The sequence below is a fragment of the Ostrea edulis genome, chromosome 2 (assembly GCF_947568905.1).
Source record: "Ostrea edulis chromosome 2, xbOstEdul1.1, whole genome shotgun sequence".
NCBI lineage: Eukaryota > Metazoa > Mollusca > Bivalvia > Ostreida > Ostreidae > Ostrea > Ostrea edulis.
Genome location: NC_079165.1, coordinates 43,482,645 through 43,509,805, shown reverse-complemented (window position 1 = coordinate 43,509,805; position 27,161 = coordinate 43,482,645). Strand labels below are relative to the sequence as shown.

Sequence of the window (27,161 nt, the reverse complement as noted above, 5' to 3'; positions counted from 1 at the left end):
AAAATAAACATGAGGAAGTTTTGAGTGTAATGTACACTGTTATCACGCCATTCATGTTTAAAAATTTACAGGAGTTACTCCCACCTCAGAGGTTAGACATGTGCCTGGCTTATCAGAGAAGGAGAAGCTGTTTGACCGACAGGCTTCACAGGCTGACACGTCTCGTCCATTCCTGTCCTCCCTAGCAGAGAGCCGTGTACAAGACACTAGTGTAAAAACATTCCTATCTGTAATGGAAAAATATCTGAAACATCACCATCTGTTTTCCATTGAGTTTCCATTAGATCACCCTCTGGAGGAGGTCAGCAGGTGAGGTTTCAAAATTACTGTTACCTTACAGCAAAGTTTGAGGGGTACAGAAACTTGATGGTCCATGCTTACATAACATATTATTCTTTGAAATAAGATTAATTTCAGATACTCGCAATGAATGTTGTATTAGATGACTTGTACTTGGACAAGAGGGATAAATGTGTTAGATGCTGCTTTGCTTTACAATCACAGAGGGTTTTATTTTGGTTCTGTGGTTGTTGTTTTTTTTTTAATTATTTGATTTTTTTGGCACAAAATATATTTTGAAAGAGTATCGGGATAAAAAAATCCGTAACTATCATGTAATTTTTTTTAAAAACTATTGTAGATGTAGTCTTCAAATTTACATTAAGTCTAATTTTCAATCACTACTATATGTATATTCCATAAACAAACTTTGTATGTAATATTCATTCTTAATTTCATAAGCAAAAGGGCATTGATGAAGTTTTCCGTCCAATTTTTCGTTTGATACATGCATCAAGAAAAGAATTATAAGTTTCATTTCTACAATTAATCTTACCATTTTATGCATAAAGTGAACCTACATGTAATTCTTTTAAGCTTTAAGGAAGACTTACACATGTAAATGTGTCCCATGATTTTCATTTCAGAATACTCCTGGCGGTGCTTCTGAAGCACCATGACCTGGGACATGCAGCAATAGCAATAGTTGAACAAGGAGAACACACCAAGCATTCCATCCCTAAGTCAATAACGGAGCTCTTCAAAGTGATCAGCAAAACTAAACGAAGTCTGATACAGGTAACCCTGCCTTCACTTTATGTCTTATTAATGGGAGTGATGACAGGTTATCTTCCATCTAATGATAAAATATACTGATTTACAGATACATCAAGAACAGGGGCGATCATACAAGGAGGTCTGTGCCCCTGTGATAGAGAGGTGTAGATTTCTCTTTAATGAATTAAGACCAGCCATAGGTAACGAGGTTAATGCCATGAGTCGCTCCTGTTTGCTGAGAAGCATTCCTCGGTGGAAGCAGGTATCCTTGAAGATGATGGATGACAAGAGAAGATCCAAAAGAACTAAAGGTGATTCTTCTCTCTGTAACTCGTAGGACACGGAGATTTGTATTTCATGTGATGTTTTATTAGTTCATCGGAACAAATGTCCAGAGAGCTATGTAATTATCATGATACTTGTGAATAACTTTAACCTTGGTTATATATTTTGAACCAAGTGAGATAGGTCTTCAATATTTTACATATAGATGCCTCATAATCAAGTCTTTCATTGGTAGCAAGACTTGTGACCAAGTGACCTTGGACTTTGACCAACTTTTCAAAACTTTAACCTTGGCTATTTCTTTGAACCAAAGGGGAGAGGGTTTTGATATTTCACATATAGATGCCTCATGACCAGGTCTTTTATTTGACACCAAGACTTTTTACCTAGTGACCTTGGATTTTGATCTACTTCTCAAATACTTTAACCTTTGCTACTCTATTTTTTTAAATATCCAATAGGGATAAGATAAGTAGAGGGAAGCTGTGTTGTCTTCTGATAACTCTCATTAAGCATTAAATAGGATTAATGTAATTCTCCAGTGGTTTGTGATTCAGGGGTAGAAATAGTGACAGAGAATGAAGAACCTGTTGATGTCAAAGTGGAGAGTGAGGTGGTGATGTTAGGAGCTGAAAGTGGAGAGAGAAGTGAGAAAGTGGATGAAGCTCTTTCTGAGGTAGATATTGTGGAGAAAACCAAGCCAGGGGAGGAGAGCGAAGAAGAGGTCAGAGTTTATCCTAAAGGAGGTGCTCCAAAGAAGATGGATGAACCAGAAGGTGGAGCCATTATGACAGATCAAAAGTTTAGAGGTCATCGAAATAAACGGGTTTGTATATCATTAAAATTCTTGTAAGTGTTTTAACTCACCTGAGAGTTGTCGTTTTTGCTCTTCACCTTTTTCACTTCTCTCAAGTGCAATTATATTGTTTGAGTTTGAATTTACTATGAAAGTGTTCTTCAGGTTTTTGACACTGGTCAATACAATCAAAATAAACATTTTTGTGTTTTGCAGCAGGATTCGTGGAAGGACATTGCTAGTACAGTCACAAGTGCCCAGAAATTCCGTTGGCTGAGACAGAGAATGACGGGACACATAGCGGACATGCCCCTATTGAACAAAATTATAGAATTTGTGTTGTATGAACATCCTATTGACATAGAAAAGCTCAGGCGGTCCCTACACCACCAGGTAACTGACTATATGTATGAAATTCTTTCTTCAAGGGCTAAATAACTGAACCACAAATCATATGATTGTCATCAAACAAAGTCTGCTTCACAAAGCTGAAATGCAATTATAATAAACACATGAACTGTATTAACACTGGGGTTTAGGCAGTAGTATTCATTTGAGTGAGTATTCAGTTTTAGGGTACATATGAACTTTGTTGACATCAGGACATATCAGAAAATATGGTCTGACTTTTATACAAATTTATGAAAATGCTTCTGACTGTAAATGAATATTTAAGGTGGAGAGGGCCCAAATGCGTCTGACTGGCATCCAGACGATGCTGTCCCTAGTACATCGAGACTATTTGTTGGCATCCTGTAAATATGCAATCTTGTGTGGATGGTTGGGCCTACTGACCATTGGAGAACGAGTGTGGTAAGGAATATCTAGGCAATGAATTTCTAGGAATTACAAATTAATTTCTGTAGGCTCCAAGGCATCTAGAGACAGTTATTATATTGATATCTTTAATCATCTTCATTAAGGAGAATACATATTTTGGTGTGTTGGTCTCTTCTGTCTGTTTGTAAGTTCATGTTTCAGTACTTGTCATTGTGTTAGCAAGCAGAATTATAAAAACTGACTGTCTTTTGGTTGACTTTTACCCAAAAAATACTGCATGAAGACTTTTTGATTTTATTTAAAGCCTGGGAGAGATCTGTATGTAGGTTCATGATTTTTTTGGATGGGGTGGGAGAAAGGGTGGCTTTGCCAGAGTTTGGAGTTTTGTGGTCTACAAATAATCTTTTTGAGGAATTGGTGTTAACGGGAAGTGTTCTAGTTAAGCTTTGTTGCATCATTCACTAAATTTAAGCATATATCTCACATGTTATAGATGTCATTATAGTTGTATTGTCATTTTCAGTTCCCCTGTTCCCCAATGTTTGTCAGATGTTCAACTGATTCCCCCGTGTGATAGGATCCTCCTGGAGATGACCTATTCTGACCTTTACAAATGGGCCATTAAAGAATTGAGGACAGCTGTTATTCAGGCTGATATGAAGTTTAAATCAAGGGGGATAAATCCTGCTATTCCACCAGTTGACACAACCAAGGTACAAAGAATAGTAAATTTAATTTGTTTGTTAATCTTGTATGTGTGTTATTATGTCAATAGAGGTATCCTGATATCTTGCTGGTGTGATCAAGAATTTGTTTAATACCTATGTTACAAGTTTTGTTTTAAAATCAGCAAATTTTTTATAGTTCAGATAACTGTCAATATTTTGAAATTATCAGGAGCGGTTAAGTCTTGGAGCACTGCCACAGTCACGCTTTATTTTGGCCATGCTTGGAATCCTGGTGTCTGAACACCAGTCAAGCAGCCTAAGTTTGCTGATCAATTCAGGGATTCTGGGATTGTCACAGACATTAATGAGGCTCGTAGGTAAGTGATAGATAGTATTCAAACATATTTCAAGATGGTGCTTAACAATGGGCTGCATAGTGTCAGTTACAATTAAGTTACAAAGACCAGAACGATCCATGCTAGGTAAGGAAACACGTCGTGATTATTTGATCCTTATCAAAAGATATTAATTCCAAAATGATATGTACATGTATGGTTAAAATTTTTTATGTTGCATGTATCAAGAAGGAAAATTTTTATGTACATCCAAAACAGGAATTTTTAATTGTCTACTTTGCTTCATATCAAATGAAAATGTTGAGCTATATTTAGCCCTGAAACAATTGCTGTTGTTAATGGAAAGTTGCTCCATTTAGGACCAGATCCTGACCGAATTCTACAGGACAATATGGTGTCAATGTGTGCTGTGTTGGAGGAACAAAAACACAAGAAACAGTCGGCCCCTGTTCCTATCTCAGGCCCAGAACTGGCAGCCATGATGAAGATAGGGACTCGTGTGATGAGGGGTGTCGACTGGAAATGGGGGGATCAGGTAAGATATGAACCAAAAAAGGTCAGAGTTCACAGGTCAAAGGGATTTTGATCAAAAGGAAAGTGGAAAAGATAAGTATCATGATACACTTTCCATTTGAAGTAAGAGATGTTAAAATGAAGATTTACTAAATGTTGTGTGCCATTTGTACAGATAGTGCAATTTCAGGCAGGAGTTTTGGCATTGAATGTTTTAAATTGTGAAAATAAGATATGGCATTACCTTTTTCAGTCTATATTTCAACAAACTTAAATTATAGATTAGTTTTTTTTCCCCATTTAAACGTGGAAGGGATTGTGTTTTAGGATGGTCCTCCCCCCAGCCTGGGACGGGTGATAGGGGAGTTAGGAGATGACGGATGGATCCGAATTCACTGGGACACAGGAAGTACCAACAGTTACAGGATGGGGAAAGAGGGAAAGTATGACCTTAAACTGGCTGAACCTCCAGAAATGCCAGATAATGACGATAATGAAGAAGACGAACTGGAAACGGGTAAAATTAATGTTATTCAGAACTGGGAGGTAACCATTTTTAAGAGGGTCAGTCATACAGCATTATCACTCTCAACATCTTAAATCACACAAATATTGTTTGCAAGAATTAACATTTTGTAAAGATGATTTAATCCGGATTGTAACATTTTAGGAATTAAGATTATTTTAATTTTAAAATCTGTTTCATTATTCTGTACATTTTCATTAGCCATGATGCACAGTATTTTTTGAATTGTTATATACAGTGATAACATGAACATATGGCTCTCATTGTGTATTAATTTGCTGTACTTGTATTTTTGCGTGCAGATCCTGTTAAAGCAGAAAGCAGGCACCCAACGGCCATCATACGTCGGTCGACTCTGTATCTACTGCGCAATCTCTCCCTGTCCTGTGGAATATATGCAGAACAAGCTCAAAGAGAGGCAGTCAGTGCATTGTGTGGACTCATGAGAAAAATTCTGGATGCTGGCTGTAACTATGGAATCAGTGAGTGTAAATCATGTATCATCGCCACTTGTGAAGTGTTTCCTTAGAGACTACGCTAAAAAATAAAATTAGTCTAAAAAATAATGCAGTAGAATCCTGGCTGGATTCAATGCTGGATAAGACAGTCTGAGTGTCTCTTTTGTAAAAACTTTTCTTCTTGTGAAAATGTTCATTTCATTATGCTTAAATAGCAGTGAAATCATGCATTTCAGAGAAAGGTATATTTCTACTTCACCTGAGTCACTCAGGTGACCCATTGCTATCTGTGCCCGTCTGTCATTAACTTTTGAACATTTTTGACTTCAGAAACTGCTTTGGCAAATTTTCACCAAAAATTGTTGTGCAACATCCTTTGGAAGGATGAAACAAAAATCATAGGGATGAATTTTATAGCCCCTAGGGGTCCAGGCTACAGGGCAGGGTTATATGGATTATATAGTAAATATACATTAGATGTTTAAAGATCTCTATTCCTGAACATCTAGGAAACAAACATGGTGTATAGTTATTTTTAGCATAGAAGTCTTTACCAAAATTGGGAATTTAATGATCTATTGGTGAGTAGTTCAGGCTCCAGTAGAATTATGCAGTTAAAATCCAGTAATCTAAATCTGTAGAAATCTTCTCTACTCCTGAATATCGCACAAGAACTGGATGTGTAGTGATATTGAACACAGCTCTACCAGAGTTGTGAAACTCCACCCCAGAGTTATTGGTTCAAGCCTATGAATATAAACTGAAAATACAAAGGTTGCTTATGACTGGACAATGTGTAATAACCCTGAACCAAGGTAATTTTACCAAGGTCATTTGGTCAAGGTTACTATCTAAAAAGAATTAACTTGTATTCTAAATCCTTTCCTGAATAATTTGATTATGTACTGTGTTTTGATTTTTACGACTAAGATAATTGGTTTGAATGAAGAGAAAGTATTAGTCTAGGCCACAGCTTAGTGATTAAGAGATATTAGCATAAGTTTCACAAGGTTGCTTAAGGTCAGAATCAGAAGAATTAAACATCATTTTTGACCCCAAGGACAGTCAGCTCTCAGGGTTTGAAGATGCACTTCTGTACCATCTACACACATCATTCCTACTTTATGTTCTACTGGGAAATATTTAAGTGACCATTAATGTCCATGGTCCTCTTGTTTGTAGCTGTGTTCTTTTGCATGTATATTTCTTTTGAAAACATTACCATTTTTTCTAGTAATTTAAACTTGCTTTCTGTCATCACAGTTGAAATTTATGTGTAGTTATTGAATTGTGTCCAAAACAAATTTCAGATTCCAACTTCATACCGACACAGATTGCCAGTGAGCAACACTATAGCTGGTGCACCCTTGGGTACGTGCGGTCAATTGCGACAAGTCCAGTCATCTGTGAAGCTCTTAGCTCACAAAAGTGGATTGATTTGTTGATAAAAATTCTGGAGGATGAAAAGCCTTCACAACCAACCAAAAACATCATCAAACAGGTAAAGTCTGGGAATCTGTTGCTGTTGATGATTTTTAGAAAGCATCTTAATGCTTGTATAAAGTTTACTGCTCTTTTATTCACTGTGTGTCGGCATTTTTTAACATTTTCTCAATAAAATGCTTTGAGATTTTAAATTAATTGCTTATTCCATACACTATTGTGATATTGACAGATAAAAAACAGCTTGTTCAGCCAACTCGATACTGTTTTGACTGGGTCTATGACTCAAAGAGGTGCAGCTCTTTTTTTTGGGGGGGGGGGGGGGGGCAAGAATACTTTCTGTATTTGATGAACAAAATACAATGGAATATAACATTGTTAACTTAGAGCTAATGCTGATCATTTTAATCACTCTCTCACTAATGATCAATCATGTGATCAATCATGTGATCTTTGTGGAGTGATTATAAAGATCGTGTTCATTTATATCATTTACAATGTCCTATGTTTGTTACAAGATGCATTGTTAAACTTGTTGATGTAGCATGCAAATTCCTCTAAATGGTATACATGGATGTTCCATTAATGTAAAGCGAAACGTTTTTATGCCCCACTAGGAAATGGCTGGGGCATATAGTGATACCCTTTTTCTGTCCTTCTGTCGTCAGTTTCAGTTCATTATCTCTGTCGTCAGTTTCAGTTCATTATCTCTGCTACTGATGCACATATTGTATAAGTGGAATTTTTAACAAGACACAAATTTAGCGATTTTCCCATAAAAATGGGTATATACATGTATATTTAGCGAGAGCTAATTTTAGCAACTTTATAATTCAAGATAGATAACTATTACCTACGATATGGAATAAATTGTTAGCAATATTCAATTTTGGTGATCTCAACACCCTCACTAATAATGCCAAAATGAAATCCTCACTAGAAATTCTGCTTGTAAGGTATTCAAAATTTGTAATCTTGTAAATTTTGAAATGATTCACAGCTTCCGCTTATTTTCTTTGTCATACATTTTGAATTGAAGTTTGGGAAATAGACACGTCCTGAAAGTATGCGGGTCAAGTTCATATTTGATTCTGATCAGAATGAAATGTTTATTAAGCTAGTTTGAATGAAAATATAAAATACAGGAATGCATACTCTGTTATATGGTCGTTATAACAGCAAACCCTGCTATGAGTTGATAGGTCCGTGAGAGATGAAGACGGACAGATGCAGGATAAAGATCACAAGTTCATTAACCCTGTGTCATTCAGTCTTAGTAACGATGTGTGAAGGTTCTTGAAAAGTTTTCAATTGACCTGTTAAATGCATTAAACGCTTTCATCCACGTGGAGACTTTTTTGTAGATTTTGATTCTGAGATTTTTGGAGTCAGTACTGCCTCACTGGAGTAAGAAGGTGGATCAGACGCGAATAACAACAATCGTACACCGACTCTTCAACCTACTGGGCAAAGTCATCATGGGCTGTTCGGCTGATCCTACACTTTTCTCCCAAAGTAAGAGAAAAATCTGGGTTTTTTACCCAGGTCTCTTTCCTTTTGGGGGGACATAATGGTTTTGTTCTTTCTGATTATCCATGGAGTTGGATTGCATAACTTGCAGCCTTATTATTTTTCTTCACTACCTGATGTTGATGTTGCTGGTTGTCATAGTGTGTTAAATGATTTATTTTCCCTGGGATTGAAAAGGAGACAATCTGGATATTATTGTAACAAAAGAGATATCGGCCCCACCCACCCTTTCCCACATTTGGGGTATACAGGAATCACCATGTGTGTTTGCTCATTTGTCTGTCTGTCCATCCCACTTCATCATAACTTTGTATTAGGGCTCACACTTGGCACAAGATTGCTTATGGCCAGATGGTGTGTCATGACCCCGATTCATAATCATTTAGTCAAGATCATTGGGGAAAAAAAGTTAAAAATTTTTGTCAAGGGCATAAATTGATAATGAAGTTTTAGAAACATACTTAACACAAAGGTTGCTTATATCCAGATGTGTCATGACACTAGACCAAGGTCAAAGGCTATGTCACTAGTGAACAATTATTAAAATCTTTGTCTGAGCTGTTTGTAATGGGGAGACATAGAAAGTTCATACAGTCTGTATGTTTAACAGTAGTCTGATCCTTTTGACTTTGTCAATGAAATATTTCGGGTTTGGCAAAGATATGAAACTTGTGTAATTTCATAATTGAAGTTAAATGAAAATGTTTTTAAAAAAATTCATGCCATTGAAGTCTGACAAGAAGTAATTGTTTTTTTAGATGATGCTTTGAGGAAGAGCCACAAACCTTGTGTGTCAGTCTCTTTGACAGCCTCCTACACTAGCACTGTAGCGGAGGAGATAGTGTGTCTCTTACGAACTCTTCACATTAGTGAGTGTTGGAATGCCTACATCAACGCCTTCATCACAGACCAGCTCGTCAACATCGGAGACATGATGGTGGAGAAAGTATGCCCGTCACAGGTATGATAGTTGGTGTAGTTCAGTTGATTGTTTGTTTTATATCCCATCGAGAATTTTTCACTCTTATTGAGGCATCAGAGGATCGAAAAGAAACTTAAGGATGAATAATGTATTATCATAATGGGCGATAAATGGAAAAATGAATTCTTTGCTGAGTCAGTTGGCTGAGAGGGTTAAAATGTGAGCTGCTGATAATGTAAATTTCAAAGTTGTCAGTTTCAAAATGTATTATTGAGCATATCCTCCACTTTTTTATCATTTGTAAAAGTTTTATCTTGTGTAATATACACTGTAGATCCTTAATCTGAAATAAAAAAATTTCTGGTTGCCTGGATTACAGATAGCTATCTGTCTGAGCCAGATATTCATGTTTGTAAGTGAATGAGGAATGATAATTGTTTCAGGAGCTCCTTTCTGAGGACAAAGAGTTAGTCGATCATCTGCCGATGGTTTTGGCTTGCCTTGCTGTGATTGGTGGGCTGGATAACAGAGCCCGCCTAGGGGGCAGAGTGGAACATGATGACTACGGTTTTGGAACTATAGCTAAGATCACATCAAAGGGGAAAATCCATGTACAGTTTGAAGATGGCAGTCTGCGAGCTTGTAGACTGACAGAATTGACTGTGGTAAGAATTAGACCCTTTTCACTGTGCATAAGTCTCAAGACATTTTTAAAAAAATAATTACATGGTTTGTTGTATTTTTTCATAATGTCTATTTCTTTTTGAAGAAGAAAGTTACCATATGTGCTGTATGTTTTACAGGCTGGTAACCAGAAGTTTTGTGTAAGCAAGTTAGAAATGACCCCTGATGTCATCAAAATGTGGTCAGCTATTGTTGGTTTCACGGCTACAGGGCTAAAGATGGAGAAGGATTTCCCCAAAGACAGACCTCTGGCCTCCAGCACTGCCAGCATGGAGTCTGAACACACCTGTAAGTTATTTATAGAACACTTGACCTGTATGTTTTGGTTTTACAAACTGTGTGTAAACTACTTTATAGTGCAATATTCAAGCACATTAAATGTGCCTGCATGTATTAACAGACCCTATATTCCAATGCATTTAAGTTACTACATAAGTTAGTGTGTAAATAAATTTTTAGTACTTTGAAATGTTGAAACACAACTTTGTAAGCTGACATCACCTTTGTTGTATATGACATGCTTAAAAATTGACTTTGGACTTTTTTTGGTGTCACCTGCACATCATAATGACACCTAGGGACTTGGCTTGTTGTCTATCTGTCTGTCCATCCATTTGTCATATATTTATTCCTTGGTGACGATCATTAAATATTTGTAGCTGTTTCTGATCTCTGACTTTTTATATGGACATTTCTTTCTTCCTCTTTCACTATGCAAACAACTCAATTCTTTTAAAGTGGGCTCATTGTTAGGGATGGGTGTAAAAGTAGTCCAGGACATCCCATGATGTCTTGTTTCTATTTGTGATGATATTTGTTTAACTTTTCATGAAATCGAACCTCAACTTTCAGAAAAGATATTTTGCATTCGTAAACGTCATTAAAATTTTGTCAGCATTATTCTCTAGACACTCAACATAATACATGTTGAACTTTTATGTGTGCAGTTGTCAGTGTTGACTCTGAGAATGTTGAATTTTTATTTGTGCAGCAGCCAGTGGTGTAGATGTGAGAGAACTAAGAAAACAACAACTAAAATTGGGACTTCTTCGAGCCTCTAGAGTCCTTCTGTCCTGTCAGCCGCATCTCCGTCAGATCCTGTGTGGAATCTCTGTGGTGGATCTAGGACTATCGGAGGTGGAGGCAGGGGTTGAGGAGATTAATGATGAGGATCCAGAGAGTGACCCTTCATCGACTAATACAATTCTTCAACAGCTGATGAGTGTGGCCACACAACCTTCTCCCATCAAAGCTGTGTTCTCTAGAGAAGAACTAGAGGTACATGTATGTTAGAGATTGTCCACCAAATCCTCATTAATCAAAGCTGTGTCTTTAGAGAAGAACTAGAGGTACATGTATGTTAGAGATTGTCCTCCAAATCCTCATTAATCAAAGCTGTGTCTTTAGAGAAGAACTAGAGGTACATGTATGTTAGAGATTGTCCACCAAATCCTCATTAATCAAAGCTGTGTCTTTAGAGAAGAACTAGAGGTACATGTATGTTAGAGATTGTCCACCAAATCCTCATTAATCAAAGCTGTAAACAAGATGTAAGATAGTGTGTTCTCTAGAAGAACTAAAGGAAAGATATTTGTCACCAAGTCCTCAACAATCATAGCTGTGTTCTTTAGAGAAAAATTAGAGGTAAAATAGAGATTTGTCTCCAGTTCCTCATCAATCAAAGCTGTGTTCTCTAGAAGAAATAGGGTTAAATAGAGAATGTTCAAGTAGAACCTACCAATCAAAATTCTATATTAGGAATTTCTTCTGTATGTGTACTTTTTAAAACATGTTCAGAATTATAAAGTTATAGGTCATGGTTAATTTGGAATACTTATGAATATAAACCTCTATTTTCTGTCACACAATTTTAACAGTGTGATATATTTTGATGTGGAGAAAACAGTGTACTTAAGACTATGTCAAAGATGCCACAATCATACATGTGTAAGTTTATTTACAGTGCTGTCAAATGAGACATTACCAGGGTGTATGCCATGGCCACATCAAACCTTCAAACTTGGGTAGTGGTTGTTCTTCTGCCAAACACTCGGCATTTAGAAGTGAGAACCATGTGTTTCGGCAGGGGTATTAAAGAACCCTCACTGCTATGGCTGTAAGCGCTAAGCATAGTTTTAGATTTGTAGTACTTCATCTACAACTGGTGACGTCTCGATATGAGTGAAAATTTTTCAGCAGGACATAAAACAAACAACCAACCAGCTTATTTTCCAAAACCACAAAAATTTCTTCCAATGAAAATAAGGGATTCTACAGTATGTGAATGTGTTCATATACATATGAGTGGATGAGTGATATTTTAGATAATTGATTTTACAAAGTCATCCAATTAAATAAAATTATCAGTTATTGCTAGTTTGACAGAAAATGTTATTTTACAAAACCATTTTATAAGGTTGAAACCTTAAATTGTAGACAAGTGAGGGTTTGAGTTCAATTTCAGTCACTTCAGATTGACGTCTTTGTTTATAGGGAGCTGCTTTGGCAGTAGCTCAGTATTTGATAGCCATAAGCCAGCTGGAAATTGACGATTCAGAATCCTCCGACTCCGAGAGCGAGAGTGAGCAGGCTCTTCCCATCAGACCCTCAACAGAGGTGCCAAACAACACCAACAAACCTCATAAAGCAAAGAAACTTAGAAATCAAGAACCTAGGAACCAGGAACCTCAGGCGGAGGTCAATCCGGTAGTGACTCAGCTCATGGAAATGGGATTTCCCAAGAAAAATGTCAAGCTGGCTATAAAGACTGTTGGTGGGTGCATGTATCTCTGTTATAATTTTCGAAATTTATCAAATAAATAGAAATTAGTTCACCACAATGTTTCTACTGAGGAGAGTAATACAGTAAGTTTTTGTGCTACAGTCAGATTCCTAGGAATTGTTTATGAGTAGTATGTGTGAATTATTGGTTACCAGAGGACTTGATGAATCAGTCCACAAAATATCATTCTGTATAAATATGGTATTGCATTCTTTTGAAACAATCTTTTTAAGGGAGTTCCTCTTTGTTACCTAACCCTGACCAGCCCAGTATTGAGGCCCTGGTAGGCTGGCTGATTGAGCACCCCCAGATAAATGTACACGACATGGACGACACCGACAGCGAGTCGGAGGATTACTCCACAGACTCTGACGCCACGTCAGAGGATTTCGAGGAGAACTCTTACGATGTTAACACTGAAGTGGTGACATACGGAGTAAGTTAAATGTGCAAAATTTTATGATCTAGGCATATTTATAGTGCTATTTTGTTTAATGCATGTCAGTATATATCTTTGTTTGTCCTCAACATTAATTTTGATTTTTGCAAGATAGAGACTTCATTCTTTATGAACTGTAAAGCTCAGGCCAGACATAGATGTATGTTACTGCGAGAGGTCAAAATCATTTAACAGATCGAATTTGCCACAATTGCTTTGTGTCTCATAAACATGTCTTATGAATACAAGTAACATCACTGTTCAGAACTGCAGAACATACATGCACATGTATATAAAAAGCACAGTAGAATATGAAAGCAGACATGTATTTCATATTTGAGTACCCCTCCCCCAACAAAGGTTGAAGGGACATAGTAATTACTTGTCATATATCTGACTGTATATCTGTCCATACTTGTACTCCACAAAACTTTGAATTATATGATTCAGTGGTTGGTGTTTGAGAGATGGATCCAAAAGGAGTGGGGAATGGAATTAGCCACTGTATAGAACGTTTGTGTTGACAAAGTCTAATTCTTTCAGAGCTTGACGAATGAGGCTGTAGGTATTGTTCCATCAACCACCACCACTCCACAGCAGACGTTCAAAAAGCGAGCCGACTTCCTGAGCAACGATGAGTACGCCATGTATGTCAGAGATACCATAAAACCCAACATGAGCGTTAGGTGCTGTCGCACTTACGAGGAGGTTCATGAAGGGGATATCGGCAAAGTCGTCAAGGTAATGTAAATTCATTCTGAATATCGAGGACTTTTAAAGTGAGCTGTTCTGATTGCTCTTTGTATGTTTGGACAGTTGGTGCTTCTTTCCAAGAACTACTGGACCAATTTCATCAAACTTGACACAAAGTATCCTTGAGTAAATAGATTTTTATTGTTTTTTTAAATTAAGGACTATACCTATATGGGTCCAAGACCACTAATCAGTGTCAGTATGTTTGCATCCTCATATATTTATATTGCAAATTGCATTTTCCTTTGTGAACCAACCAATTTCAGCACGCAAACTTGATCTGTTCATATTGACCATGAACAGATCATGAACTAGTTTAAAGCATGCAACTGAAAATTTGAGAGCGTAATAATTTTAAAAATGCAACATGTGTTACGGTGATCTCGCAAAGTCAGTGTGACTTGAACTAAGATTGTGAACTTACGTCCCAATGTAGTGTGACACCTGGTCCAGGAAAATGTAACTAGTGAGAACATCCAGGTTACCATTAGTTAAAAGTAACGTACAAGTGTTCAAACAACATTGGGGCAAAGTTTTTCTTCAGAGTGTTGTTCCTGGGCCAGGAAGGGGACACAATAAATGTCCAGTTTTCATAGAAATATTCACATTCCAGCAGTATTGAAGTGTCCAGATTCAGGGGTCCATGGAGGGATCATAATATTGAGGCAAAGAAACATGCAAATAAAATATTCATTGACACCTGCGGCACTGTAGATCATGGAATATTTGTTGATATTTTAGCTGGACAGAGATGGCTTACATGACCTGAACATCCAAGCCGATTGGCAGAGGAAAGGTGGTACATACTGGGTCAGATATATACATGTGGAAATTCAGGGATTCACGGGAAACGAGACCGGGACCACTCAGAAAATCTCAGTCGGAGACAAAGTTCATGTCAAACCCAATGTGGTCACTCCTACTTATAAATGGGGCTCTGTATCTCATAATTGCATAGGGACTGTCACAGGTATGTTATTGCTAAATTTTCATTTGGTTGGACAGAATGATGGAACAAATGGTATGTGGTGAAATACAATACCACTCTTGCCATTTGAAATACATCAGAATAAAAACATTGTTTTGTTTACACATTGTTCAAATGAGGCCATGTTAGGAGGCTTCGTATCAGTGATTAAGTAATTATAGGAAAAGGGAAACAAATTGAAATTGTTTTCTTGCACATTTTATCTAAAGTGTGTCCTGTAAAGTGTGTTTCAATCGTAAAAACTTTAATTTTGAGTAAGTTTGCATGGTTGCTGTGCTCAGAAATAATATTCTTGTGAATAATTCTGTGTATATATTCTAAAAGAAATGAATTTCATTCTGAATTCAGAAATAAAAATTACTAAATAAGAGTGATCTATCGTATTTTGACCACTATATGTATATTGTCACACTGTGGATTTACCTTGCATGTCGTTATTTTATTTTAGCTATCAATGCTAACGGTCGAGATCTGACGGTAGACTTCCCCCAGCAGTCTCATTGGACGGGAGTTATTGATGAAATGGAAATTGTGCCAAGTTCTCACCCTGGCATAGGGTACTATATCGTCAGCTCACATTTACCATCATACAATTATTTGGAAAGAAATATGACATTTCAAATTGTTTTTAAACTAAATGAAATTTAATTTCATGAACAGCAATAAGAGATCAACTTTTGCAGAGTGTATTAAATATTTTATAGCTTGAAAAGTGTTAAAGTTATATACATGAAGGTTTTAAAAGATCCCATATTCTGTGAATAGGACATGGATAATGTTGCACCTGTGATATATTTTAAGGTGAATATAATTATTGTTCTTCGATTTTTTTCAGGTGTGATGAATGTGATCTCTTCCCCATAGTGGGCCCCAGATATAAATGCCAGAAATGTGCCAGTTATGATATGTGTGAAAACTGTTTCAGAATCAAGAAACACAAGCATAGTCATGTCTTTCTCAAAATCTCCGAACCAGGTAACAGTCGACCCAAGAGCTTTAGTTCTTAGTTCAGACATTATGAGACATAATATTTGTCTGTGATGAAAATTATATGTAAAGCTCCTTAGTGTTTTTGAAAGGGATATATGCATGCTTACAGTGCCAAGAACATTTTCAAGATACATATTACATATGGAGATGGATTAAAGGGACATTAGCTGGGAAAGTGATGGCAACCATTTTTTCTCAAAATATCTCAATGGCATAGTAATGTATATTAATGACTAATATAAACATTTGTTAACAAAGACAAGAGAAGCCTACGAAAACTATGTTAGATAACCGCCTTTAGTGTAAAGAATGTATAAGGAAGAATTATTGTCTTGCAAGATGATAATTATTTGATCACCAAAATTACATATTCATGTGCCTGCTTTGAGGTTAAAAGGTGTTTGAAATAATTCAATACTGGTGTTATTACTGAAAGATTAATTTTCGTTGAATTCAATTTTTGGTGACAAAATGACAGCTAATGCCCCTTTAAATTCATGTCCTGCATGTTTTTGATTGCCACATATGCTCTGACAGAGAAAACAGTCAGAGAAATTTATGTTGATAAACATGACCTCTGAACTGTTGTCAGATGGAAACATAAGCAAAAAGGGCACTTACGCATCCTCTTGGGTCATGCTGTGTGGAGAAGCCCAAGAAGTCAGTTTATGAGAAATTAGGAAGTCAGTACTTTTTAGACACAGGGTCAGCTTAAAATTATTGATGCTTCTTGGTTCAACAATTCTTGTGACCAACAACAAAATATGTCATGATCTTTTTTCAGGAATATTACATGTAACACATCACATGTAGTTTTATTGCTTGATCAGTTGATTTTGGGCATTTTAAAATGATGAGGCTTATTGATCATAGAAATATTAAGTTGAAGAAAAATTGTAAAAAGGATCATCCCACTAACAAAATGTAGAAAATGTGCATTTCAAGACCAATATTTTGTTCAAGATCAGGGTATGGTTACAAGATAATGCACTCTCAGGTGCAGCAGTTTGAGTCTACTAATACATGCTTGTTGGATAAAAATTCTGTGAAGCTCACTACTGTCCATTTTACAGATTGTTAAACTCACTGCTGTCCGTTTTACAGATTGTGAAACTCGCTACTGTCCATTTTACAGAGTGTTAAACTCACTACTGTCCATTTTACAGATTGTTAAACTCACTACTGTCCATTTTACAGATTGTTAAACTCACTACTGTCCATTTTACAGATTGTTAAACTCGCTACTGTCCATTTTACAGAGTGTTAAACTCACTACTGTCCATTTTACAGCTTGTTAAACTCACTACTGTCCATTTTACAGATTGTTAAACTCACTACTGTCCATTTTACAGATTGTTAAACTTACTACTGTCCATTTTACAGATTGTTAAACTCACTACTGTCCGTTTTACAGATTGTGAAACTCGCTACTGTCCGTTTTACAGATTGTGAAACTTACTACTGTCCGTTTTACAGATTGTGAACCAGCATATGCTGGTAAAGCAGGCAGACAGAGAAGGAAGTTTGGTGTCATGTCTTCCAGATCTGTAATTGATGATTGGCATGCATGTGTTAAGGCCATCACTGTGTCATCACGGGAAAATCAGGCCCACAGACTGATCAATGGAAACAGTGGATATTGGCAGAGTTCAGGGTCACAGGGCAAGGTGAGGGGTTAAGGGTCACTGGGGGCTAGAGGGAGTGGTTTTTGTTACTGTAAAGAAAATGGTAGCCATAACAAGAAATAGACTGTAGATGTTGGGATGCATAGATTATGTATAATTTAGATTCAAAATTGTTCAAATCAAATCACTAAGATTCAAAATTGTTCAGATCGTATCATTATGATGTCCAAACACTGAGGTCATGGATCCCAAGTCTTCTGGTTCTCGTCGTCATGTGATTATTCCTCTTAGCTTTGCATGTGGTGCATGAATTGAAGAATCCTGATTAGAAATTAATTGTAAATTTATTCACATGTAAACACAGTCCTTTGATTATTTGTTGTTTCTGTGTTCAGCACTGGATCCGATTAGAGATGCAGACAGACATCCTTCTACACAGACTCTACATGAAAGTGGAGCCCTCTGACTCCAGCTACATGCCAAGTTTGGTGGTTATCAGTGCTGGAGATACCTTGAACTCCATGAAAGAGATCCGTGCCGTCAATATCACGTCCACAGAATCTGTGGTGACCCTTTTGCAGGACCTCAATGATGTTAGTCATATTGTTGTTTATTTTGATAACAACAGAGCTCTGCCTTGATTTTGAAAGCAAAAAAAAAAAAAAAAAAAAATAGAAGTTGTATGTTATTCTTCATTTTATAACAGATTTGTGTTTTAAAGGCAGCTTGGGGCAGACTTAGGTACATTTGTAACTAACTGCATTTGGATTTTAAATCATCAAGAGGAAATTTGACATAGTCTGTTGTTTTTCTTTTCAGTACTTCCGCTTTATAGAAATTGGCATCAAGCAATGTCGCAGTAGTGGCATTGACTGTAAGGTTCATGGTCTAACGATTCTTGGGAGATTACGATCAGATGAGGATGATGCTGCTGCTAACTTTTCATTCCTTGCATCAGACAGAGAGGAGGAAGAAGAGGAGAAAGTCAGTAGTTCATCTGCCAAAAAAAAGAAAAAATCAACAACCAAAGAAATTCAAACTAATGTCTTCTGCTGGGGGCTGAATGACAAAGATCAGTTGGGTGGGCCTAAAGGGTCAAAGGTCAGTTCATGATTGACAACAACAATGAATTTGATAATGCATGTGTACTGATTTGTTCAGCAGAATGTTATTTAGTGACAACTTTGTAAATAATTCCATATCTACATGACACAATTTCAGTAGGACATGTGGATGTTTTTTATACTGTGTTTATAAATTGTAAATGGACATGACAATCTCAGTTGTTATGCTCAGGGAAGATGACCTGTATAATAAGGATGCCACTTTTCTTCCAGATTAAACTCCCTACCTTGAATGACAACCTATCAGCTCTGAGATGTGTTCAGATTGTAGGAGGATCCAAAAGTTTATTTTGTGGTAATTTACCAAACATAGAGATTATGATTACGGAAGAGAACATGAGTGCATAGATTCTCTATGGCAATGGTTACCATTCAGTACGATCATGTTACATGTATATTTTATGATTATCTTCACATTTTATAATTATCTTCACATTTTATGATTATCTTCACATTTTATGATTATCTTCACATTTTATAATTATCTTCATGAAAGTTCATATACATGTATGTCAGTATATTTTCAAAACGTTGATTCATCACATTTTGGTACTTAATTACAGTTGATTTTTTGTTTTTAATATTGGAGTAAAAAGATTTTAGAAAGCGAGCCAAAGAAAACCAAAAGATTTTTGTTTATATACAGGAATTAGTATAATTCTCAGTGACCCACACCGTTGTACAGCTGTAATATAATATGTATTAGAAACTTAGAAAATATTGGAAATAAACTGATGATTATTATTTATTGATTCATTGTTCAATCGTAAGTAACTAATTTTGCCAATAAATTTATCAGCCTTGTTGTAACAGCCCTTCAGATATGAAATCATTAATGCGGGTTTAACAATCGCAAATTGAGTCTTATCTGGGGTACATGATCATCAAATTTACATGAAATACTTCAAATCTGAAGAAACAGGTACATTATTCACAATCTAATGCAACTCGAGATATTTTACTGGATGATTTGCTTTATTTTGTTGATACTGAAATGCAATTGTGTACATTTTTCTGTGACATCACAGTTTAAAGCTTTGTGTTTATTGTGTGCTTGTTTAACTGCCACAACCTTGTGTGCATTGGCCAATAAAGATGCAGATTATATGTCCGTAGAATAAATCAAAATGTGGTTTGAATGTACATGTGGTAAATTTGATTGTATTGGCAAATTATCAGATTAATTAATAGTAACATATTCTATGGAAATCTGTGTACCAAGATTTGAATATTTTCTGTTATCAGTGACTCAAGAAGGAAAAGTTTATGCCTGTGGAGAGGCCACCAATGGGAGATTGGGTTTGGGAATCAGTACAGGTACTGTTTCAGTTCCAAGACAAATCACCTCACTCAGCCAATACGTCATCAAAAAAGTAGCTGTCCATTCAGGTAACGGGAATGTCATCATTTTATAGCAATGCCAACTTTCATATGTTTCCACAAGTGAATTTAAATCTGATCTTGAAGCGCTACAGTGTTGTGTGGTATATATACCCTTGAAAAATTCTCTGATTCTGCCTTAATTTTTTGAATGGCAAGTTGAAATTACTTTTGTCATCTTTTGTTTTGTTTTTTTGAAAAGGTGGACGACACTCATTAGCTTTGACAACAGATGGGAAGGTTTTCTCCTGGGGAGAAGGGGATGATGGGAAACTTGGGCATTTTAGTCGCTGGAACTGTGATAAGCCTCGACTGATTGAGGCTCTGAAATCTAAGCGAGTGAGGGACATTGCTTGTGGGAGTTCACACAGTGCTGCCATTACGTCTAATGGAGATTTGTACACCTGGGGCCTGGGAGAATATGGCAGACTTGGGCATGGAGACAATACAACACAGCTGAAACCTAAACAGGTCAGATTATTGAAATTGTTTTGTGGGAACTGATCAAGACCCAGTCAATTCAGTAAGGGCTGTTCCAGAAATGATCAAATATGGGGGGGGGGGGGGGGGGGGGGGGGGGGGCAAAAGATATTTTTTTGTGTGGGTGGTCATATTTTTAATTTGGTCCGTGGTTGGACTGTTAAAAAAATATTTATTATGGGTAGTGGGTAGTTTCTATTGTTTTATTTTGTGCCACGTGGGTGTTGAGTTTTCAGAATATTTTTATTGTCGCTGTTGTCGTGTTGGTTACAAAACGTCGGAGGGAAAATTGAAAACGTGCTTTCAAAATGCTGCTTTCGAAATTGAAAATCGGAAGTAACATAGAACTATTCGAGTTGTCGCTCTTTGCAGCGCATAACTTTCCATTACGGCACTCTTCAAATTAGAGGCGCGTTTAGTAGGGTCCCTTTGGACGTGATGGCGGCGAACTCTGTTCTGTAGATTATTACAGTTTACAGTGCATCGATTTTGGGAATATTTTGAAACCAATAGGTATTCGTTTTCTAATAAAAATAGGCAAACCTTAGTTGATTTATACGAGGGTACCGATGCGTTATATTTATCAGTCAGTGTGATGGTGATATAGAGGCCTCCGGGCGCGGGCTCCATTAGAAGATGAACGATTCGTGGAAAAACATATCCATACCCATTTCATGATAATAGCATCGTTTGGACTCCCAATCTTTCCAACATTCCCGCCATAGATGCCTTTGATTGTTGATGTGACATCGTTTCTTCAGAATTACTGTGATACAATGTCGCACAGGCATTACCGCGTCATTGACTAGAATGTTTGTCCCAAAAACCTCGCGAGATTTGTACCGTTTTCATTTTTAAAAATATTTTTGTGGTGGGTCTGGTTAGTTTTTTTTTTTAATTAGATGGGTCATTGTAAAATGAGTTTATAAATTTGATGGGTCATGGGGTAATTTTTTATTTTTTTTTTATGGGTGCTTGGTATATACAAAAGGTGCCTCCCAACCCCCCCATGTATTTATTTCTGGAATAGCCCTAACAGACATCATAAACGAGATTGAGAAAACTTATTTTCAGGTCGCCTTGTGACCTAATGTGATCTGTTTTTGCGCATCATTGGACGTTAACATTTTAACATTTCTAACTTCTAAATTTGGCATGTAGCATTTCTGGGATATCTTTAATTTTGTGGCCTCTGCCCTCACTGGGGGCCTAAGGGATAGGGCCAAAATGTGAAGAAATGATGCAATCCTACTTTACTCGGGGATATCTAGTAGACAAATTGTATCAAAGGTCATGATGAGCAAGGATGCCTCCGCCATAATTGTAAAATTCATGGCCCATGAGGATCAGGGATTCTGGTGCTAAGACAGGCTATAATGGCTCATATGTTGAAAATGCATTATTATGCCCCCCTTTCAAAAAGAGGGGGCATATTATTTTGGACACCTGTCTGTTAGTAAGTCTGAAGCATGTTGCACAATATCTAAAAAAAAAAAACCCTTACTTGACAGTTACCAAACTTGGTACAATGAATGCCCCAAGCGAGTAGATGACCCCTAATGATTTTCAGGTCAAAGGTCAAAAGTCAGTCTGTAGACCAAATTTTGTCCGCTCAATATCAAAAGAATCCTTTTGTTTGACATTTACCAAACTTGGTACGGTGGATGATCCCTTTTGATTTTCAGATCATAAGGTCAAAAGTAAAGGGTCAAACTGGATATAGTATGCTTCCACTTAATATCTCGAGAATGCTTTGCTTGACAGACATCAAATTTGGTACATTGGATAGATGCCGCTTATTGATTTGCAGATCAAGGGTCAAACTGGACATAATAAGATTTTGTCCACTCAATATCTTGAGAACCATTTGCTTGACAGACATCAAACTTGGTACACTGGTTTCTCTTGAGAAGTAGATTTCCCCTATTGATTTTGAGGTCACAAGGTGAAAGTTCAAACTGGACACAGTAAGATATTGTCTGCTCAATATCTTGAGAACAGTTTGCTTGACAGATATCAAACTTGGTACACTGATTCTATCTAAAGGAGTAGATGACTTTTCAAGAACCACTAATCTGATTTTTGACCAAACTACATATATATTTAAGTACGTTTGTATTACAATATTGCACAGAATATGGCATGAAAATATACATATAACTATTCATCTAAGTATGATTAATTCATGAATACAGTATTGGTATTTTGACTGCTGTAGATTTGTACAAATTTAGGTACAAAAAGAGTGTTTTAGATTTTTACTTGTATAATTTTCATGAAAATTTTTGAATTGGGACCCAATTTTTAGCAGGGCAATTTCCATCGTGCATTATTAAGGTAAACTTTCCATTGAATAATGGAACTACATATCATACATGTGATAGTACATGGATTTTCATTTAAACATTAAAGATTTCATTAAACTCTTAAAATGATTTTTACAATAGGTCATATTCTCACCTAATTTTTTGGATGCCAATTAAAATTGCAGTCTTAAATAAAAAAAAAAAAAAAAAAAGGTTTCTTTGTGGTAATTTTAGAATATAGAAAAACAGTGTGCCAGCAGTCAGTTGATTACCAAAGCCATGTTCACTGGAGTATCCCTCATCTGTACCATTCCTGTTAGATATGTTAAGGATGTGTACAAAAGTCAGTGTGTGTATGTAGACAGGAGCAGTGATAACAAGGTTGTTCAAAATTGTTTGAAAAAAGAATTCATTTTGGATTTGGTATTCATTACCAGGGTTTTGAGTGGAAGACCAAACCCTTTATTTGGATTCGCTGTTATTGAAACGGACCATGACAAAGGGAGAGGGATATTATCTCTATTGGAAGGTTGATAATTCATGGAAGTACATTAAAATAAAAAACCTTGAGTGAATATTTTACTGTTTTTAAATTTTCATGAATTTATGAAGCACATATAAATGATTTTATTGTTTTTATACCAGAGTGTAAGTACTGGTCAAGTGTTGGGTTCCTTTGTACAGTTATACCATCTTCTGCTGAGACCTTGTTATGTCAAGACCTGCAGAAAAACCAATGCATAATGAATAATGCTTGTTCATATAAATTGCTTCATTCATAAGGTTAACATTTCTAGGCCCATGAGTTCCCTGATACATATTCTATCATGGTTTCAGAAATTGATGTGCGTATTGTATTTAATTATCAGTTGCAATTTGTTGTTGCAGATCAAGGCGTTAGCAGATAAACGAGTGGTACAGGTGGCCTGTGGAAGCCGTGATGCCCAAACTCTGGCCTTGACAGACGAGGGCAGTGTCTACTCATGGGGGGATGGGGATTTTGGAAAATTAGGTCGAGGTGGGAGTGAGGGTTGCAATGTTCCTCATGAAGTTGAAAGACTGCGAGATCAGAAGGTGTGCCAGATTGAATGTGGAGCCCAGTTTTCTTTAGCTCTGACCAAGTTAGGACAAGTGTGGACATGGTAAATACTTGTACATGTTCTAAGAATACCAAATGATTTTAGCATCTCTAGTTGTTCGGCACAGTTAACAGAGAGCATGGAGAATCAAGCGTAACAAAACTAATGTACTTGTTTTTTTGAAGGGGCAAGGGAGACTATTTTCGATTGGGTCATGGAACAGATGCTCATGTTAGGAAGCCTCAGATAGTGGAAGGACTGAAAGGGAAGAAGATTATCCATGTAGCAGTGGGGGCACTTCATTGTCTAGCTGTCACTGACACAGGACAGGTAAGTCATTCATTAACACAGGACAGGTTAATCATTCACTGACACAGAACAGGTAAATCATTCACAGACACAGGACAGGTAAGTCATTCACTGACACCTGACAGGTAAGTCATTCATAGATACAGGACAGGTAAGTCATTCACTGACACAGGACAGGTAAGTCATTCACTGACACCTTACAGGTAAGTCATTCACTGACACCTGACAGGTAAGTCATTCACTGACACCTGACAGGTAAGTCATTCACTGACACCGGACAGGTAAGTCATTCACTGACACAGGACAGGTAAGTCATTCACAGACACAGGACAGGTAAGTCATTCACTGACACAGGACAGGTAAGTCATTCACTGACACAGGACAGGTAAGTCATTCACTGACACAGGACAGGTAAGTCATTCACTGACACAGGACAGGTAAGTCATTCACTGACACAGGACAGGTAAGTCATTCACTGACACAGGACAGGTAAGTCATTCACAGACACAGGACAGGTAAGTCATTCACAGACACAGGACAGGTAAGTCATTCACAGACACAGGACAGGTAAGTCATTCACAGACACAGGACAGGTAAGTCATTCACAGACACAGGACAGGTAAGTCATTCACAGACACAGGACAGGTAAGTCATTCACAGACACAGGACAGGTAAGTCATTCACAGACACAGGACAGGTAAGTCATTCACAGACACAGGACAGGTAAGTCATTCACTGACACAGGACAGGTAAGTCATTCACTGACACAGGACAGGTAAGTCATTCACTGACACAGGACAGGTAAGTCATTCACTGACACAGGACAGGTAAGTCATTCACTGACACCTGACAGGTAAGTCATTCACTGACACCTGACAGGTAAGTCATTCACTGACACAGGACAGGTAAGTCATTCACTGACACAGGACAGGTAAGTCATTCACTGACACAGGACAGGTAAGTCATTCACTGACACAGGACAGGTAAGTCATTCACTAGCAGAGTTCAGGTATACCTATAGCTAGTGACCTCTGGTTCCATACAGTGCATTGTTTAGACTGCTGTCCAGTGACTATTGACTCAGTACAGGTGAGTCTGATGTTCGATATCAACAGTATGGTTTCAAGAGAGAAAATAAAATTGAATTAGATTTGTTGCTTTTCAATTAATGGTATTTCATTTCTAAAATACTTGCTATGAGATCCTGTGGCAGATATAGTGGGAGGGGGGTATCCTTTATTTGGAACCAGCAACCAATATGACCCACTCCTCCACCCCCTTTTAAAGCACCATCTAAAATGGCAAGAGACATCTACTCCCCTTTGATGATTTTTCCTGGAATCTTTTAGAGTTAAAGAGTGGAATAATGTTATAAATGGAAAACAAAGCGGCGAATAGATTTATAATGTATATATAATGCATAAGTTAGACTTGTGGATAATGCTAGCAATGACACCTTTGATCTACTTTAAGGTGTTTGCATGGGGTGATAATGACCATGGACAACAGGGAAATGGAACCACCACCGTCAACAGGAAGCCAGCCCTGGTGGTTCTAGAGGGGTACAAAATCAGTAAGGTGGCATGTGGCTCATCCCACAGCATTGCCTGGGCCACCACCGATATGTCTGTTCCCACCACTCATGAACCAGTACTCTTCTCAACTTCAAGGGATGCCCTTGGGGCAACATTACTGGGTAAGAATAAAGGTCATTTGTAATTTGTACGTCACCTGAGTTACCCAGGTGATGTATTGCTATTGGTCTGTCTGTCGTTGTCAGTCGTGCATTAACAATTGAACATTTTAAATTTCTTATTGATAACTACCCTTCCAATTCTTTTCAAATTTGGTATGAAACATCTTTGGGATAAGGGGGATATAAAGTGTAATTTTTAGTACCCCTGAGGAATTAATTAGGGACGGGGCAAAAAACTCATAAATGATCAATTATCAAAAATCTTTTCTACAACTGCACATTTATAAGAAAAATGCATACTTATACAGAGTAGAAATGCTTTGACCAAAACTGTAAATTCCCTGGGGTAAAGATTCTGACTCCAGGGCAAGGCCAAACGTGGCATACATAGTGTTTATGTGTAAAACATTTGAATAACATCTTTAATGCTATTGATGCTAAATTGAGGCAATGTGTATATATATCATATAGATATATATTATGTTTAGAAGGAATAAGTAGCCCTTTACCAAACTTTCATGATTGCAGGGGTAGGGGTTTTGGTACCAGGGTGGGGCCAAAATGGTCATAGTGATTAAATGTCTGTCATTTGAAAACTTCTTTAATTTTGATCATACTATATAAAAACTAAATGTGTATTAAGGAAAAGCCTAAAGGGATGTACCAAATTTTTTTTTCTAATCTTTCATATAATTCTTCTAGACAATTTTTGCCATGTTTTGAACCCAATGTTATCATCTTTGGTGGACAATGAAGCTGCAAATCTTGTTTTTTTATCTGTTTCGTCAAGGTGTGAGTGACAGCAATACCGATGAGAATTCAGTGTTGTCCTCATCAACACAGAGCACCACGTCCAAAGCTGTCCGACCATCATTGGCCAAAATCATCCTGTCCCAGGACACTGATATCAGCAAACAACAGGCCCTGGGCTACATTCTCACTGCCCTGCAGATTCTGTACTCTAGGTATGGTGAGAATTCCTCTCAGCTGCTCAGTGCAGAACAGGACAGAAAAGTCCATTTAGAAAAAAAAATAATACTCTTCTATGTCAAAAAATAATTCAAAGAAAAGAATAATGATGAAAATTACTTTGGAGTAATATTCTTCCTCTCAGCATCACTAGAAGATTAACTGGATGAAAATATTTAAGAAAACCAATTTTCTTAGATATTCATTGCAATGAAGATCTCTGA

At 37.0% G+C, this 27,161-nt stretch overlaps 1 protein-coding gene across 1 annotated transcript in view; it reads left to right on the top strand.

Annotated features, from left to right (window-relative positions):
* The window catches only part of LOC125667042 (E3 ubiquitin-protein ligase HERC2-like), a 76,984-nt gene that overhangs the window by 31,861 nt on the left and 17,962 nt on the right, over positions 1-27,161 (top strand). Inside the window, exons 26-58 of the mRNA XM_048900349.2 lie at positions 72-309; positions 927-1,077; positions 1,163-1,367; positions 1,899-2,167; positions 2,354-2,530; positions 2,814-2,950; positions 3,441-3,630; positions 3,815-3,962; positions 4,301-4,476; positions 4,782-4,971; positions 5,283-5,462; positions 6,749-6,939; positions 8,246-8,396; positions 9,170-9,372; positions 9,777-9,998; positions 10,137-10,305; positions 11,009-11,295; positions 12,511-12,790; positions 13,033-13,235; positions 13,782-13,979; positions 14,733-14,961; positions 15,428-15,536; positions 15,815-15,954; positions 17,446-17,636; positions 17,990-18,187; positions 18,414-18,695; positions 18,932-19,013; positions 19,964-20,107; positions 20,301-20,569; positions 23,773-24,026; positions 24,149-24,293; positions 25,746-25,968; positions 26,759-26,933. Of these exons, the coding sequence (XP_048756306.2) occupies positions 72-309; positions 927-1,077; positions 1,163-1,367; positions 1,899-2,167; positions 2,354-2,530; positions 2,814-2,950; positions 3,441-3,630; positions 3,815-3,962; positions 4,301-4,476; positions 4,782-4,971; positions 5,283-5,462; positions 6,749-6,939; positions 8,246-8,396; positions 9,170-9,372; positions 9,777-9,998; positions 10,137-10,305; positions 11,009-11,295; positions 12,511-12,790; positions 13,033-13,235; positions 13,782-13,979; positions 14,733-14,961; positions 15,428-15,536; positions 15,815-15,954; positions 17,446-17,636; positions 17,990-18,187; positions 18,414-18,695; positions 18,932-19,013; positions 19,964-20,107; positions 20,301-20,569; positions 23,773-24,026; positions 24,149-24,293; positions 25,746-25,968; positions 26,759-26,933 (6,406 nt within the window). The remainder of the gene's footprint in view (positions 1-71; positions 310-926; positions 1,078-1,162; positions 1,368-1,898; positions 2,168-2,353; positions 2,531-2,813; positions 2,951-3,440; positions 3,631-3,814; positions 3,963-4,300; positions 4,477-4,781; positions 4,972-5,282; positions 5,463-6,748; positions 6,940-8,245; positions 8,397-9,169; positions 9,373-9,776; positions 9,999-10,136; positions 10,306-11,008; positions 11,296-12,510; positions 12,791-13,032; positions 13,236-13,781; positions 13,980-14,732; positions 14,962-15,427; positions 15,537-15,814; positions 15,955-17,445; positions 17,637-17,989; positions 18,188-18,413; positions 18,696-18,931; positions 19,014-19,963; positions 20,108-20,300; positions 20,570-23,772; positions 24,027-24,148; positions 24,294-25,745; positions 25,969-26,758; positions 26,934-27,161) is intronic.